At 37.4% G+C, this 15,946-nt stretch overlaps 2 protein-coding genes across 11 annotated transcripts; one reads left to right on the top strand and one right to left on the bottom strand.

Moving 5' to 3' along the window:
• Positions 1 to 327: 327 nt before the first annotated feature.
• LOC107768244 (pentatricopeptide repeat-containing protein At3g61360) lies at positions 328 to 8,274 on the top strand. 9 transcript variants are annotated; one of them, XM_075228525.1, is made up of 7 exons: positions 328 to 2,295; positions 2,491 to 2,529; positions 2,614 to 2,893; positions 5,160 to 6,824; positions 7,211 to 7,298; positions 7,575 to 7,741; positions 8,077 to 8,274. In XM_075228525.1, exons 1-2 carry the CDS (start codon positions 752 to 754, stop codon positions 2,501 to 2,503), a joined length of 1,557 nt encoding a protein of 518 aa, XP_075084626.1. In that variant the 5' UTR covers positions 328 to 751; the 3' UTR covers positions 2,504 to 2,529; positions 2,614 to 2,893; positions 5,160 to 6,824; positions 7,211 to 7,298; positions 7,575 to 7,741; positions 8,077 to 8,274. The 9 variants fall into 9 exon arrangements, 6 of the variants coding, with proteins under 6 accessions (XP_075084626.1, XP_075084625.1, XP_075084627.1 ...); XR_012698189.1 differs by lacking the exon at positions 5,160 to 6,824 and having other exon boundaries at positions 328 to 484; XM_075228524.1 differs by having other exon boundaries at positions 2,491 to 2,893.
• Positions 8,275 to 8,668: 394 nt separating this feature from the next.
• Positions 8,669 to 15,582, bottom strand: LOC107768245 (uncharacterized). 2 transcript variants are annotated; one of them, XM_075228528.1, is made up of 7 exons: positions 14,573 to 15,582; positions 13,247 to 13,680; positions 11,725 to 11,783; positions 11,463 to 11,591; positions 11,151 to 11,286; positions 9,401 to 9,488; positions 9,158 to 9,249 (listed from the first exon to the last, which is right to left on the bottom strand). In XM_075228528.1, exons 1-6 carry the CDS (start codon positions 14,835 to 14,837, stop codon positions 9,450 to 9,452), a joined length of 1,062 nt encoding a protein of 353 aa, XP_075084629.1. In that variant the 5' UTR covers positions 14,838 to 15,582; the 3' UTR covers positions 9,158 to 9,249; positions 9,401 to 9,449. The 2 variants fall into 2 exon arrangements, with proteins under 2 accessions (XP_016442845.1, XP_075084629.1); XM_016587359.2 differs by lacking the exon at positions 9,401 to 9,488 and having other exon boundaries at positions 8,669 to 9,249; positions 14,573 to 15,577.
• Between the last annotated feature and the right edge of the window lie 364 nt (positions 15,583 to 15,946).

Consider the following 15,946-nt stretch of genomic DNA (forward strand, 5'->3'; position numbering starts at 1 on the left):
GTGTATACGTTACTCTCCCCAAATCCCATTTATGAAAATACACTAGGTTTGTTATTGTTGTTTTCCCCAAAAAATGTTGTTCAAGAGCTCTTTTTTTCTTCTTCTTAAAAAATGTTTATACTTCTAACTCAAAAGTACTTTTTTCCTTCTAAAAGCTTGACCAAATAAGTTAGCAAAAAAATATCACCTTTGGCCGAACGCAAAAAAGGGGCTTGGGTAATTGCGACTTATAAATCGCATGTGGCATATGCGACTTATAAATCGCATGTGGCATATGCGACTTATAATCGTATTTAATTAGTTGCATTTAACAAATTGCGACTAATAATCGCATTTTAATAAAGCACTTTTTGCAACGGCTTACCTACCACATTCCAGCCTCTTAAAGAAAGACCTTCAAAATTTACTCTCAAGCCCTAATAATCTCTTCTCTCCTTAAAAAATCGCACATTTGCTCGTTCTTTGTGTATATCAACGGATTTTGGTAAGATTGTAATGATTTTTCTCGTTTTTATGGTGATTATTATTGAAACTGCAGAAAGTTCACGTTTTAGCGTTATTCAATAACCTTTTGATTTGGCTGATTTTCGATTTGTAAGTTTGCTTGTTGATCTGTTTGTATTATGTGTATATAGCGTATGCTATTTATTTTTTGTATTAAGCAACTGTCAGCTCATCTAGATAGGATAAGGTATTGTTGTTAGCTTTCTCGTATTGATTGAAGTGCAGAACTTTGACTTTGTTACTTGAAATGGTGGTCGTGCTTTCTAAACGAATAAATAAATTAGGTCAAGTTTTTCGAGTTGTTGGACAGCTAAAGGATCACTTTTGGTCAAGTAGTTGGCTACATTCAGTTTCAGAAACAAAAGATGACATTGAAACAATTGCTAGAATCATCAATGACCACCCTTTTCCTGTTCAGCCATTGCAACCAACACTTAAACTTCATATCTCTCCGAGTGTTTTGTCTGCCAAGTTTGTTGAAAATGTCCTAGGTCGCCTATTTGCAGCACATGCAAATGGACTTAAAGCATATGAATTTTTTGAGTTCTGCCTCCGCCATTCTGAATACAGTCCAACCTCAGATGCATTTGAGAAGACACTTCACATACTAGCAAGAATGCGTTATTTTGATAAAGTTTGGGAACTAATGAAGAAAATTCAACAGCTACACCCGTCCTTGCTCACTCTTAAGTCATTGAGCATCGTGCTATCAAGAATAGCAAAACATCAATCCTATGAAGATGCCCTTGAAGCGTTTGAAAAGATGGAGAAGCATTTATTCCCTGCGAAGAAATTTGGCACTGAAGAGTTCAATATTCTTCTTCGAGCATTTTGCACGCAGAGGCAGATGAAAGAAGCTCGTTCGATATTCAACAAACTCCACTCAAGGTTCCCACCTGATACAAAGACAATGAATATCTTGCTTTTGGGATTCAAGGAATCAGGGGATATTACTGCGGTAGAGTTATTTTACCATGAGATGGTTAAAAGAGGGTTTAAGCCTAATAACGTAACGCACGGTATAAGAATCGACGCTTACTGTAAGAAAGGTCATCTTGGTGATGCTTTGAAACTATTTGAAGAAATGGAGAGGGTAAATTGCTTGCCCACAGTTCAGACGATAACAACTTTGATTCATGGAGCAGGAATTGCTCGTAATATAGCTAAAGCAAAAGAACTTTTCAATGAAATTTACAAGAGAAATTTGCAACCAGATACTGGGGCCTATAATGCCCTTGTGAGTTCTCTTATCAAATCCAGGGATGTTAAATCTGCAGCAGGCTTAATGGATGAGATGGAGGAGAAAAATATTGAGCTTGACCATTTAACTTACCACACTATGTTCTGGGGATTGATAAGATCAAAAGATGTTGGCGGTGTCATTGATCTTTACGAAAAGATGATCGACAAAAATTTCTTGCCTAAGGCACGTACTGTTGTGACGCTGATGAAATTCTTCTGTGAGAACCGCAGACTTGATCTGGGCTTAAGTTTATGGAATTACCTGATGGATAAAGGGCACTGTCCACACTGCCATTCTCTGGAAATTTTGGTCACCGGATTGTGTTCCCGTGGGAGAGTTGAAGAAGCATTTGAGTGCTCTGAGGAAATGTTGAAGAGGGGTAGGCACATGAGTGAGCTAGTGTATCAGATGTTGAAGAGGTCTCTCTTACAGCTGGGGGAGGAGGAAAAGTTACAGAAGCTGTACGAAATGACAAAGAGGTTAGAAATGATATTGCCTCCTTATGGACAAACAATTGGGCACAGCCTAGGTGCAGATCTAGAAGTAAGGTGAATAAGGCTACTTTCTTGATTTACTTGAATCTACGTAGAGCTGAGGTGTTGCAGCGCTTTTGTCTCAATTCTCTCTTGGCACATGTATCTTTTGATCACATTAAGGCGGCCAGCACAGTGATCTGTTCTTTCTGTTGATTTATAAGATCTTAGATTGCTGATAGTTCTTCTCTTTCTCAATTTCCTTGATAGGAATTTTTCCTAGAAAAGAGGTGATCGCACTTCTTACAGGTTTGTTATTCGGTTTAGTCCTTATTTTGTGGATCTATAGAACTTACTTTGATGACTTACCTTCATATGGGACACTTTATGCAGTCACTGCAGTGCTACATAAGATGCACATAACTGTTAGAAAGTAAAATTTTGGCGGTGCCGTCTAAAACTAAAAGTTGGCTAGTTGTCATGGAAGGAGTATTGATTGCAGTGCTACGTGAGATGCATATCGCTGTTAGAAAGCAACATTTTGGCAGTGCCGCCTAATAGCACAACCTGTGGAAGTTGGCTAATTGTCACGGAAGGAATATTGGCTTTTTATGTACGTGCCAAGCACGCTAAGATCCCATCACAAGCAACTGGGAAGGATCTAAAACTAAAGGTAATTTTCCTATTTCTATTATCCCTTCCTGATTTACCTTGCAATCAGTGTGATGACACTATCAGTTATCTGCACTGTTCTTTTTTTTCTGTCATCAGCTGGTTTTGGAAACTATTTATTGACTTCTAAGCATGGGTAGTCTCATGTCACTTGTTAGATATGAATCCAGAATGTGAGCATAATGATAATGAAATCCTGGCGTAGACGTATTAGGCTAAATCGTCAAACATATACTGAATCCTTGAGGATCTTTTTCTTTTCATTTAACGACTCAAATTTGCTGGTGATGTAAACTGTGTTGTTTAATGTAAGTGTCTTTCTTACTTTGGCCCTTCCATTTACAAATTTACCATTCTAAGTAAAAAAAGATTTGACTACAGTGCATCCTCCACACAGCCAATTGACTTTGCCATCTTTTGAAGTTGCCATGTTCTTAGCTTTTAACTTGTAAGTATGGTATGAAATCACATTTACTAATCGAAATCAAGAAATTTGAAGACCCAAGAAAAATGTATTCTCTGATTAACTTAAACAACAACAACAACAACAACATCCCAGTATAATCCCACAAGTGGGGTCTGGGGAGGGTAATATGTACGCAGACTTTACCCCTACCCCGAGGGGCAGAGAGGCTGTTTCCAGGAGACCCTCGGCTCAAGAGAGCAACAAGAGACAATATATTAGTACTATCAATAGGCTCATAATAAAACATATAGTACATAACATAAAATAAAAATAACAACAATATAAGAAATATAAGAAATACGAAAATGATGGAGAAAAGGATGTAAGGTATACTAATATCCAACAGATATAGCGCTGCATCAGTAGCTGATCAGTAGCATCCTAAAACTAACTCCTAAATGGTTAGTCTCACTCTAGTGCGTTGTATTAATATTCACAAACTACCCTCTAACCTACAACCTTAATACTCGACATCCACAATTCCCTGTCAAGGGTCATGACCTCGGAAATCCTAAGTCGTGCCATGTCCTGCTTGATCACCTCCCCCAATACTTCTTAAGTCTCCCTCTATCTCTCCTCATGCCCACCACAACCAATCGCTCACACCTCCTCACTGGTGCATCAGTGCTCCTCCTCTGAATGTGCCCGAACCATCTGAGTCTTGCTTCCCGCATCTTGTCCTCCATGGGGGCCACGCCCACCTTCTCTCGAATGTCTTCATTCCTAATCTTGTCCATCCTTGTATGCCCGCACATCCACCTCAGCATCCTCATCTCTGCTACTTTCATCTTCTGGATGTGTGAATTTTTAACCGGCCAACACTCGGTCTCATACAACATAGCAGGTCTAACCACTGCTCTATAAAACTTACCTTTTAGTAACGGTGACACTTTCTTGTCACACTAGACTCCCGTTGTTAACCTTCACTTCATCCACCCCACCCCTATACGATGTGTGACATCCTCATCGATCTCCCCGGTCCCCTGAATAACTGACCCAAGGTACTTGAAACTACCCCTCTTAGGGATGACTTGCGAGTCAAGCCTCACTTCCACTCCTGCTTTCGTCGGCTCGGCCCCAAATTTGCACTCGAGGTATTCCATCTTCGTCCTGCTTAGCCTGAAACCTTTAGACTCAAGGGCATGTCTCCAAACCTCTAGCCTCTCGTTGACTCCGCGTCGTGTCTCGTCAATTAGGACTATGTCATCCGCAAATAGCATGCACCATGGCACCTCCCCTTGAATATGATGCGTTATGGCATCCATCACCAGGGCAAATAGGAAAGGGCTAAACGCAGACCCTTGGTGCAACCCCGTAACAACCGGAAAATGGTCGGAGTCGCCTCCTACTGTCCTAGGAGGCGATTAAATCTTAGTTAATAATAGAGTTTGAAGGTGTTTCAAAGGCCGTCAATAGATTATGGACGTAATTGCAAGCAATTTTGACAAAGTTGGGCTGTTGAAAATTGCTGATAAGTGCCTGCTATTGTTTTACGAGAAAGTGCTGCTTTCTACCGTTTAAGATATGTGTTGATATTAATTTTAAAGCTTTTTTCTTGTTATAATAGTGTCATGTCAAAATTTTATCCTTTAAGTCTAGCATCTAGAAGCACATGTCACTAGTCGGTGTAGCATACATTCAGGTATCTGTGTTTGTTGCTTTGGTCTTCGGCTTATGAGTTTAGCAGATTTATTTTCAATATTTAAAGTTTTAAACTCAGCATTGTTGGAATTCATGATGCTAATATGTATGGTTTTAGATTTGTCCTTAATTGTAAAGTTGATCTTATCTTAATTTTTAGGGCGCTGCTGAGGTGGTTTTTGCCGGAAGAAGTGACGCATTCCAAGCACTTAAAAGATATAACAATGTGAAGTTGGATGGGAAGCCTAAGAAGATTGAAATAGTTGGTTCCAACTAACGCTGTCCAACGGGTCGGCCCGTCCTGTCCCGCCCCAAGTTAAACGGGATGGGCCAATGTTAAACGGGACACGGGATGGGACGGGACGACCATTTCGTCCCGTTTGTCCCGTCCCATTTCGTCCCGTCCTGTCCCGTCCTGTCCCGTCCCATCTCGTCCCGCCTGTCCCGCGAGTTTTTATGGTATATTTGTGGAATTTCTGTTGTATTTGGTTAGTATAAAACAGATCCAACTTATGCACCGGCCATTAATGAAATGATTGCAAAATTTAAAAAGTATTTTTTCTCTATTCCCCAAGTTTATTTAATTTCTACAATACTTAATCCATATTTAAAATTAAGAGGTGCAAAGGGACTTGTTCGTAAAATTTATCAAAATTTAGCAATTCAAGAATATGAACAACCATCTCTCGAAGACTTCCAAGCTAACATATATTCTTATTCTAGAATCTAGATCAATGTTTGATAAATATAAATCTATAGAAACAACAAGTGGTGAAACTGCTCCTTCTACTTCTAAGTCTAGAGTAGAAATTCTTATGGGAAGATATTGATGATATAACATGTTTTGATTCCTCTATTGATGATGAACTTGACTCTTAGCACCGGAGAATGCTTTTAGCGCAACAATATTTCAAATCGGAGATCATAGACATTCATTAGCAGAGGACAACCTAGAGATTTTTGTATTATTCAGAGATTGGATTAATGTAGAAAGAAGAAATCTTGGTTTTGAAAAATTAAACACTAGGGAAGAAGAAAAATACAATGAGATACTTAGCATTGGGACCGATGACGGCATGGAGCTCATAGAACATCAATCAACATTCAACACTGCCAATTCCAAAACAATGTCCGAGAGATTTTATTGATAAGTTACAAAGAAGCTATATAGGAGCTTACAAATATTAGTATAATAATTTGTAATTGGCTACTAAGAAGCCTAGTTCAAACAGAACCCTTCCTAGAAGGTGGTTGCGTAGATTAGATGCTCGTCAAAAGAATTATATTTGTATTTGAGATTTGAAAGTTCCATTAATAAAATAAAAGGCTCTAAGCGTTGAATTTTTTTTATGAATTGTCTTAGTTACTTAATAGTTAATACTTTAAAATTATATTAAATAAATTATAACTCTATTATAAATTTACAATTACTAGAATATTTCATTACAAGTCTTTTGTTTTAATATTTTATAATTCTTTACTTAGTTTTCTAATTTTCGTTTTAACATAATAACATTTAAGTTTATTAAATAAGTCAAAAATCTAGCCATTGTAAACTTTAAAACCACAGTAATTTTCAAAAAACTAGACGTTTTTTTAAAAAAAAAATACACTTAAGACCCACGAACCCGTCCCGTTTGTTAGCGGGATGGGATGAGACGACCGTTTCGTCCCGTTTGTCCCGTCCCGTTTTGTCCCGTCCCGCCACTGTCCCGCTTAAATGTCGTCCCGTCCCGTTGGACAGTCATAGTTCCAACCCAGAAGTTCCTTTGTCAGATCGTGTAAATGTAGTTGGAGGAGCGAACCAGAGGACTGTTGTGATGGTGTATGTCAATCGATTAACCATCTCTTTCTTTGACTGAGAATTTTGTATGTTTCATCTATGTGTATGTTTGAATGCTGACTGTGCTCTTACATACTTTCTGTATGCTTTTTGTCTTGACCAAGTCGCATGCAGTGGATGTATTATGGTCGGAATTGTGCCTAATAGGTTCTAGAGTCTGCTCCAATGGAATTGCTCTATTTCATGCTAGAGTTCTGAAGATGGGTTGAAATCTATTTCAATCTCTGTTTTCCTTTGTTGATAGCTCTGGGAAGTTATTTGTTTGCTTGTTTAGGCGTTCTATGCTTGAAGCTCTAATTTCTTGATATAGGCTGTCTTGTATTTTTGTTACCAAAGGTTTTGTGAAATGTTTGTTCTTTCTCTAACAGTTGAATTGGTACTTTGATTTCTGTATGCCGAGTGGCCCAGCTCGTGGAAGAGGAGGTGCTACATCTGTTACTAGTCTCGGGATTCTAGGTAAATTTCTGATGAGAACAGTTATTTATTCTTTTGATGACTTCGTAGAAAATAAAAAGAATAAAGGCTTTAGTGACTAATCGAGATAAATAATAAATTCTTCTTCTCTCTTCCCCCCCCCCCCCAAACCTCCCCAAACAAAAAAAAGGAATATACTAAAATAGTATATGCGTATCTTTTGCACTGCCAAGTAAAACTAAAAGCCAATTACATGTATAAATATGGTAGATGTGCATGGTTGCATGTGCTTAACCTGGATTCCCTTTTGTTGTACAGTCAAGGGGCGGCCGTGGTGGTTTTAGAAATGCACCTGGGCACGGTCGTGGTCGAGGTCCAGGTCGCGTTGGTAGGGGAAATAACAAGGGTGCTGAGAAGTCAGCTGAGGAACTTGACAAGGAGCTGGATAGCTACCATGCCAGTGCTGAAGCCATGCAGACTTAATGGTAAACTGCTAAACTTGTGACTTTTAACTGGAAGAGCCGCTCAGGGCTGGCTACTTTCTTTTAACTAGTGATCTTTTCCAGTTGTAATACTTGAGATTCTTAGCCTTTGTGATTATATTGATGAAGGGATTGTTTGATGAAGCCTTTTAATACCTATCAATGAATGGAACTAGAGTGGTTTGTGTCTGGCCAATCAGTTTTCCAAAAAGCTTGTGCCTCTCATTTAAGACCATTCCATTTTATTATATATTGTTTCCGATTGGCTATTGTTACTCTGTTGATGGATTCTTGATACATAGCTTCCAATTTTGGATGTCTGTACGTCGTTGATACAGGTACCAACTCTTATTGTATGATGTTAGACAGCTAAAAAAGAAAGCTGCAAAGGAAGAGTGCCAACAACTTAACGAGCAATCTCAACAGAAGTCTATGTTCTCTGATGTAAAACTTTCAACGATTACTTTTTGGATATTCTATGCTGGTTTGTTTTGTGTCAATCTTTCATTTAGAGTTGATAAGCAAAATTATTTGAAGGGGAACTTTGTTAAAGGGCAGCTTTGGCGTAACAGGTAAAGTTGGTGTCATGTGACCAGGAGGTCATTGATTCGAGCCGTGAAAATAGCCTCTTGCAGAAATGAGAGCATAGCTGGAGCTTAGAGCTTAGTGCACTAAGCTGCTCTTTTAAGCAAAATTATAAGATGGTATTATATCTGTGATGGACTTTCCATCTGAAAGAAAAGTTTTCTTTCTGAATTTATTCTAGCATCAAACTGTGGTATTACCAATAACAACTAAGAAATTTATGGAAAAAGAATTGCTGCCTTTTTCTATTATAGTTCACGAATGAATAAGGAAAGAACCAAAACTAGAATCATGGTACAGTTCGTTTAGCCAACTCAGGCATTTCACATACAAAACAAAACAAAATAAAAATGCAACTACAACCAATCATCATTTCTTTATGCTTCGGTTTCTATTCCCCTCTCTGGGGCTTTAGATTGTACATTCTATTTCAGATAGTGTTTTACAAAAGAAAAATGTACAGGACTTATGGATAGAAAGAATTGTGGAAACATGACTAATACTTTTCTTCAAGCATCACAAAATTTTGAAGAAAAAGGAAAGAATAGAGAAAACATCTTCAAAAGGAGTTGTTATTCAGTACCACTTGCTTCTTTCTTCAATCTCAAGTTCCCCGTTTCATCTTTCGCGAAAAGCTTTTCAACTACTTCATTCCAGTTAGTTCTTGCATCAGTGGAATGGCCTGTGCTTGTGGAAGCGTCTTCGCCTTCTATGAGAGAAGCTGCCTCTGTCGTGGATTCTTCCTCTTTATGCACGTGCACTGAGGATTCCTGATCATCTGCATCTGTTGGCACGGCGTGTGGAATATTTAAAGTGACAGCTCTTTCTAGTGCCTTCTTGTGTTCTTTTTCTAGTGTGTGCTGCCTTTCGATTTTCTGCGCTGGTGGTGGGGTAGTCGTGGTCTCAGCACTAACCTCCTTGAGCCTCTGCAGGGAAGCACTTACTCAGGAAAAATATTTCCTTGAACAAATATATTCAAGTAAATGACGACTGACTTTCTAGCATGCAGAAACATAGCAGGGTATAACACACTATTCTGCTACTTCAACTACAACAACAACAACAATAATAACAAACCTAGTGTAATCCCATGGTTTGGGGAGGGAGGAGCGTATAGACCTTACCCCTACCTTAAGAACGTAGAGGGGCTGTTTACGATACACCCCTGGCTCAGAAAAAATGAAAAAGAAGCAGAAACAGTAAGTAGTAACAACAGAAAGTAAAGGTGATAGATTAATCGAAGCGAAAGAAACATGTAGTAAAAGAAATATGCGGATAAGGAGAAACGAAAATACGAGACTAATACTAATGCTACAGGCATGAACAGAAGACATGCATGTTTAACCACTAACCTTCTACCCTAATTTTCAACCTCCATATCCTCCTATTAAGGATCATGTCTCAGTATTCTGCTACTTCAGGATCTTCGGAAATGAAACATTTTCATGGAAACTAAGCTGATAGATAATCTAGTTCCGCTATGACCTGGATTGGAGTAGAATGCTTTTCTAGACTTCAAACTTGAAACGCAAGAAAACTTCAAAGAATGAAATTCTGGTACTAATACCAAGAGAATGAAGGTAAAGCAATACACCAAACAGAGGCGGACCCAGGATTTTAGCACGACGGGGGCACCACTGTATGCTAATCACTAGCGATAAAATTCGGCGTGCAACTCTTTGAAAACTTAATGATTATGATGACTTATCATCCAAGTATAAACAAAAAGAAGTTCTAAAGAAAAAGAAAGCATCAAACAGAGGGAGAGATTTCTTCGCAAAATGGGTGCTATGCGAAGGGAAGGTGTTTGATTAAGCACGTTTCACACTTCAAAATTTCGAGTTTTCAATTAAAAAAAGGGGTCAGCGATCAAAAAGGCATTCAAACTTTAAATTATCAAAAACTTACTAAAGAAATCAAGATCAAGGGTATGTTGATAGTCAAAGAATTAGTTGTTAGTGCGTCAAAGTAATGTTGTTGCAGAAAGATTTGTTTTTTTCTATTTGTAGAGCGATAAGTTGCAATTTGAGACTTTTAATTTCAAGGAGAAATTTGAAAAAGAATAAAATAAAGTTGATTATTATATATTAATGCTAAATTATAATTGAATTTAAAAATGAAGAAGATAAAAGTAAAAAGTAAAGCAATTTGCTATGAAGTATAAATTACATTGTATTAAAATAAACGAGAAAAACTAAAATAAAAAAGGAGGAGCAAACATTACGTTGTATTAAAATAAAACGAGGAGAACAACTAAAATAAAAAAGGAGGAGCAAAAGCTGAAGAGGGGTTCGAACCCACGTCTTCGAGCAAAGGAGGGATTTGGACCGACCAAAGCAACCACTTCTCCTGTCTGCCCTTTTGTGTTAGGGGTCACAAGTAAAATATTTAAGGGGTCTCATATATGTGTGCAGATATATATAACATATATATCTATATACAAGGTTTTTGCCAACGCTAACGGGGTCCCGTGACCCCTCAACCAACAACGTAGGTCCGCCTCTGGCACCGAATACCAGACAGCTGGCACAAAGTTGAACTATATGAATTTAGAGAAAAACAGGCAGTATTTCATTGGCCATGGGAAAAATGCTATTACCCCCCAAAAAAAGGCAGTTTTTCATTGGCCATGAAAATCAAAATCTGAAGGGCAGAAAAGCATAACTCCCTTCGTTTTCTTATCCATGAAGAAAGGCCTAACTTTAGACTTGTCTCTTTGAAAATCTTCAGGTGATCAAGGTACATTTGACACACATGTTTGTTCCAAATGATATCATCAATGAAGGACTCCTTTTTTCAAATGACAAAATATTCTGAAAGTTCTTACCGCTAATGCCTTTTCTGATTCTCTTTGTATCCAAATAATTCCATGATCAGACGTTGCGTTGCATGACAGCACAATATGTTCAAATCTTCCATCAACTGGGATGGCTGTTCTAACATCTGGAGGGAATCTCCCACATCTGTCAAGCAATAAATGTGATTAAGAAAACGAGTAAAATATTCTTTCTGAGAGACTACAAGGAACAATGTGTTTTCTGAGAGACTTAGCGTAAAGGCCTGTTACAACATCATCACGAATTTGCAAAACTCTGATAGTACTGTGGAATAGTAGTATTACTATTTGAATGTGATTTACCTGCAAAATCTTCTCTCAACAATGTGATACATTCGGCCAGGCGCATATAATCTTCTCGGATCTCTGAGCTTCCTACCTTCAGGTATGAAGGTATCTCTCAAGCATACCATAAATAACAAGCAGGGTAAACTGTTGAAAGCATTAACGCTCTGTTTAAGAAGATACTTATAACAATTTCTCCAAAGAAAAAGAATCCACAGGAATTTTGAAAACTCAAGGGCTTTTGTTCTGCACCCAGAGAACGTAGGAAAATTGAACTAACCAGAAGACGGATTTGAATATATCTTCCAGTGGGGTGGGTGTTCGTGGTAAGAAATCATCCTGAGGAAGAAGAAGCCAGTATAGATATGTTAATTCAGAGAACATGATTGTTTCGTGAAGTTCAGATTTTCATGAGGAATAAGTCAACACCTAGTTTATTGTACTCGTGGCTTTTAGGGTGCGACTCTACAATTTTAGTTTGGCGATCATAGAAGGAAAAGAAATCCTCAAGTTGGAATCTTATCAAAATTCTATAAATTTCAGAATAAAAACAGCACAAACATTGTTGTCGTTAAGCATTTTATCGCAATATCCCAAAAATTTGACTGGTCCATTATTTAAATCTCAAATACCAGTAGCTGACAGAAAAGAGTGAGCATGATATCAATAGTGGTTAGATCCACCAATGTAAAGAGCCGACGCTGTTCCAATTCTTATCAGTGGGTAGGCCAAGCATTTCACTTGCTATACATACCATTTTGTTTAATCATTTTTTCTTAGTATGAATTTTAACCAACAGCTGTTCTGATCCACTCAAATAAGAGCTTGAACCACACCAAAGACCTTAAAGGCACATACAAACTCCCGTTCTCCCACTCTAGTGGCTTCAATTCCCCCCTCACTATCGACAATCTAACACTATAGATCTAATTCTTATTCTGTATTACCTTAAAGATATGAGTTGCAAGAGAAAACTACCTCTGGTATAAGCAATTGATCAGAACACGATAAGAGTTACACGGAGTGAATTCACGGAGCTACTTTTCGGTACAAGAGGAACTCTAAGCTAATTCGACAAAAAACTGACCACTTGGAAGTCTCTAATAGTCTGACTGGGAAGTTCGGACTACCTTCTTAGTCATGGTACCTGTAATATATCTGTCATAAACTTATGGTGCAACCTTTAATCTGCATTAATTTGGTTTACTATAGAAGAACTAAAACTGCCAGAGGCTAATGCAAATGTCTCCTAAAAAATCATGTGAAAACAAAGTATCAGCAATAATTGAGAAGCTAGATTGGTTCTTACATATGCGAGTATCCCAAATTCTTGATGATGTCTTTTTCAAGTTCTATATATACATGCCAATGAATCTTGACACAGAGACAGCAACTATAAACAAGAGACCACATAAATCTGCACTATAAAATGATAATCAAAACATTCCCAAGGCATTTTCACCATTCACTCATCACAAGTTGATCGCGAAAAAATTCAAACATTCAAAAAATTTCAACCTGTTCCTATATTTAAGGACATATTATGTAATCAGCCTCAGATTTGGTTCTTTTCCTCTAGCGTCCTACGTTCTGCTGCCCAAAATTAGTAGCTAAATCAACAAACTAAACAATCATTTTAGTCTAAATCACACTAAACACCACACCTAACTTTTTCAATCACAAGCTAGTCAGCTACTTATGTACAAAATATTAAACAACTAGTAACACTTTTCAGAGTATGTTGCTAAAGTATGATAGTACCAAATTAGAGTAGCCAAATCAATGACGACTAACCAACTCACCTGCAAAACTACTGAGTGTATAACATCAGCATACTTAACAGCTAAGTTGAGTGACATACACCGAGCAGGAGCAACAGCATAGCAGCTTATTAAACTCCTTGGAATACCCCCTAACCTATCCCCATGATTCGCCACAATTATAGTCAACAATGATGCAACTCCAGAACCCAAAGAATGACCAGCAAATATCAACTTGTAACTCTTCCCATTTTCAACCCAAAGCCTTTTCAAAGTCTCAGACTCCTTATTCAACATCCAAATTGCTGCCTTCAACAAACCATGATGCACATACCCACCATCAAACATCTGCTTCCCGAGCTTATTATCCATCAAAACTTTATAATCACTTTCTTTCACCAAATTTAAACCCCTTATGGCTACAACAATTTCATGGTGTTCATGATCAAGGTAAATCAAATAAGGTGGAGCATTACCTGTTGGAAAAAACAAAGAGAGAAAAATTATATTAAAATGAAATTATTGTTGGAAATAAAGGAAAAAGAAAACAATAAAATTGTTTATGAGCAAATGCACGCAATATTAGAGCCATAAATGCACATAAGGGGATTCAAAATATACTAGAATATCACACCACACATGATTTGAACCTGCTACCTAAACTAATGTTTCAACCCCCTTTGACACTGTACAAAATTTTCCTTTAAGTTTTTGCCCTATTTGCACATTATCACTCCCGGCGTAGGAGATTCAATTGAACCCCTTATCATTACCTAGCTCCTCCCCTGCATGTGCGTGGAGCTTGAGTCGTGCTAGGCAATGTTCTAAGAAACCCGTTTGAGACTCTGCAAAATTACATTTTTTTCCTATTTGCACAATACCATTTTCCGACAAAGAGGATTCAATTGAACCCCCTGTTATAACCTAGATCCTTCCCTGAATGCACATGGAGCCAAAGGCGGAGCCATCATTTGAAGCTTACGGGTTCTGGATTCTAGTCCTTTTAAGCTACTGATTGTGAACTAATAATTTGTACATATTCAATGAATTTCTTAAGACATAAACAAGATTTCGACCAAAACTAGTGGGTTCAGCCGAACTCATAAGCTAAAGGCTAGCTCCGCCTCTGCCTGGAGCTTAAGTCGTGCTAGGCATTATCCTAAAAATCTATTTCAACAATGCGAAAATTTACTAAGTGTTTCTTGATATGCAACTCTTAACCTTTTTTCCCTATTTAAGCAGTATCATTTTCCAATGAAGGAGATTCAATTGAACCTCTTGTAGTAACCTAGCTCCTACCCTACATGCATGTGTAGCTTACGTCGTGCTAGACACTGTACTTAGAAACTATGTCAGCAATTTACTTACCAAGTGTTTCTTGATATGCAACTTTCTTCACAGCCCAATCAGGGTTTAGCCTATAGCCTCCTTCAGGTGGAAATTTGGGGTCATGAAGGTCATCTTCATAGACAGCAAGAATTGTACGGCAAAGACGGGGAACAGGTTCAAATTCTTCATAGTTTGCTGATTGCCACGTGGCACTGTCATCATTGCCTATGTAAGTACAACGTTTCCATACCCAACGCATACATCCTAACACTACAACACATTCTACTCCGCAAGTAACTGACATTTATTATCTAACTCCCCACAATAACCAAAACTGGGAAAAATGAAAATCAAGAGCTGTTAAAAATCTGTACTTTTTATATATGTATGTGTGAAAGATTGTTTCTTTGAGGTTTGTAAGTGGAAATTTCAAATGGGGCTGTGAGAATTTACAAGAATAAGCTAAAATTCTCACAACCAAAACTGGGAAAAATGAAAATCAAGAACTATGAAAAATCTGTAATTTTTTAAAAAATTGTGTCTTTAGGGTATTTAGATGGAAATTTGAAGTGGGGTTGCAATCATTTACATGAAATTGATGGGTTTAGGATCTTTTGATTGTTTCAAGATAAAACTGGGGAAAATGAAAATCCAGTGATAGAACTATTAAAAATCTGTAATTTTTTTTATATGGGTGTGTCAAAGATTGTGTTTTTGGGGTTTGTAAGTGGAAATTTCAAGTGGGGTTGTGAGGATTTACAAGAATATGAGATGGGTTTAGGAATTTTTTTTTTTGGGTTTTTCAAGATTGAATAAAACTGGGAAAATGAAGAATATAACTGAAAAATCTGTAATTTTATATATGGAAAAAATGTGTTGTAAGGGTGGCTATGTGGAAATGTCACATGGGTTTGCTAGGATTTACAAGAAATGTTATGATTTTAGGATTAATTTATTTTTCAAGTTTGAATACAGAGGGGATTCATTTGATTCTATTATGGTGCTTGGCTTAAGGTCTAAGTAAGTATGTTGTGTTCCTCTTTTTTGTGCTTTGATGGAATCATGGAATGTGTATTTGAATTATTCTTTGTGCTAGTGCATGATTATTTTTATTTATGTTCGATGGCGAAGCCAGAAATTTTCTCAAGGGTATTCAAATTTGAAATAAATTAAAGAAAAATGTGACAAATGATATTCAATATATATATTATGAACCTCTAAAACTTAATATTTTACTTATATATACGGTGTAATTTTTCGACTAAGGTGACCACCCTAACTTAAGCGTGGTTTCGCCCCTAACCATGTTAGTTATTTTTTTTATAATTATGGTGTTCGAGTCACAAATTTCAGGAGTTATTTGGATTATTTTTTGCTAACACATATAATCTAGTATTTCCTTTGAATTAGAGT

This window comes from Nicotiana tabacum, chromosome 13, assembly GCF_000715075.1.
Source record: "Nicotiana tabacum cultivar K326 chromosome 13, ASM71507v2, whole genome shotgun sequence".
NCBI lineage: Eukaryota > Viridiplantae > Streptophyta > Magnoliopsida > Solanales > Solanaceae > Nicotiana > Nicotiana tabacum.

Coding starts and splice junctions, on each gene's coding strand:
- LOC107768245 (XM_016587359.2), bottom strand. CDS start 14,837: ATGTCAGTTACTTGCGGAGTAGAATGTGTTGTAGTGTTAGGATGTATG. Junction 13,681..14,572: donor TGCATATCAAGAAACACTTG/GTAAGTAAATTG, acceptor TTTTTCCAACAG/GTAATGCTCCACCTTATTTG. Junction 11,287..11,462: donor GTTGAGAGAAGATTTTGCAG/GTAAATCACATT, acceptor ATTGCTTGACAG/ATGTGGGAGATTCCCTCCAG.
- LOC107768244 (XM_075228524.1), top strand. CDS start 752: ATGGTGGTCGTGCTTTCTAAACGAATAAATAAATTAGGTCAAGTTTTT.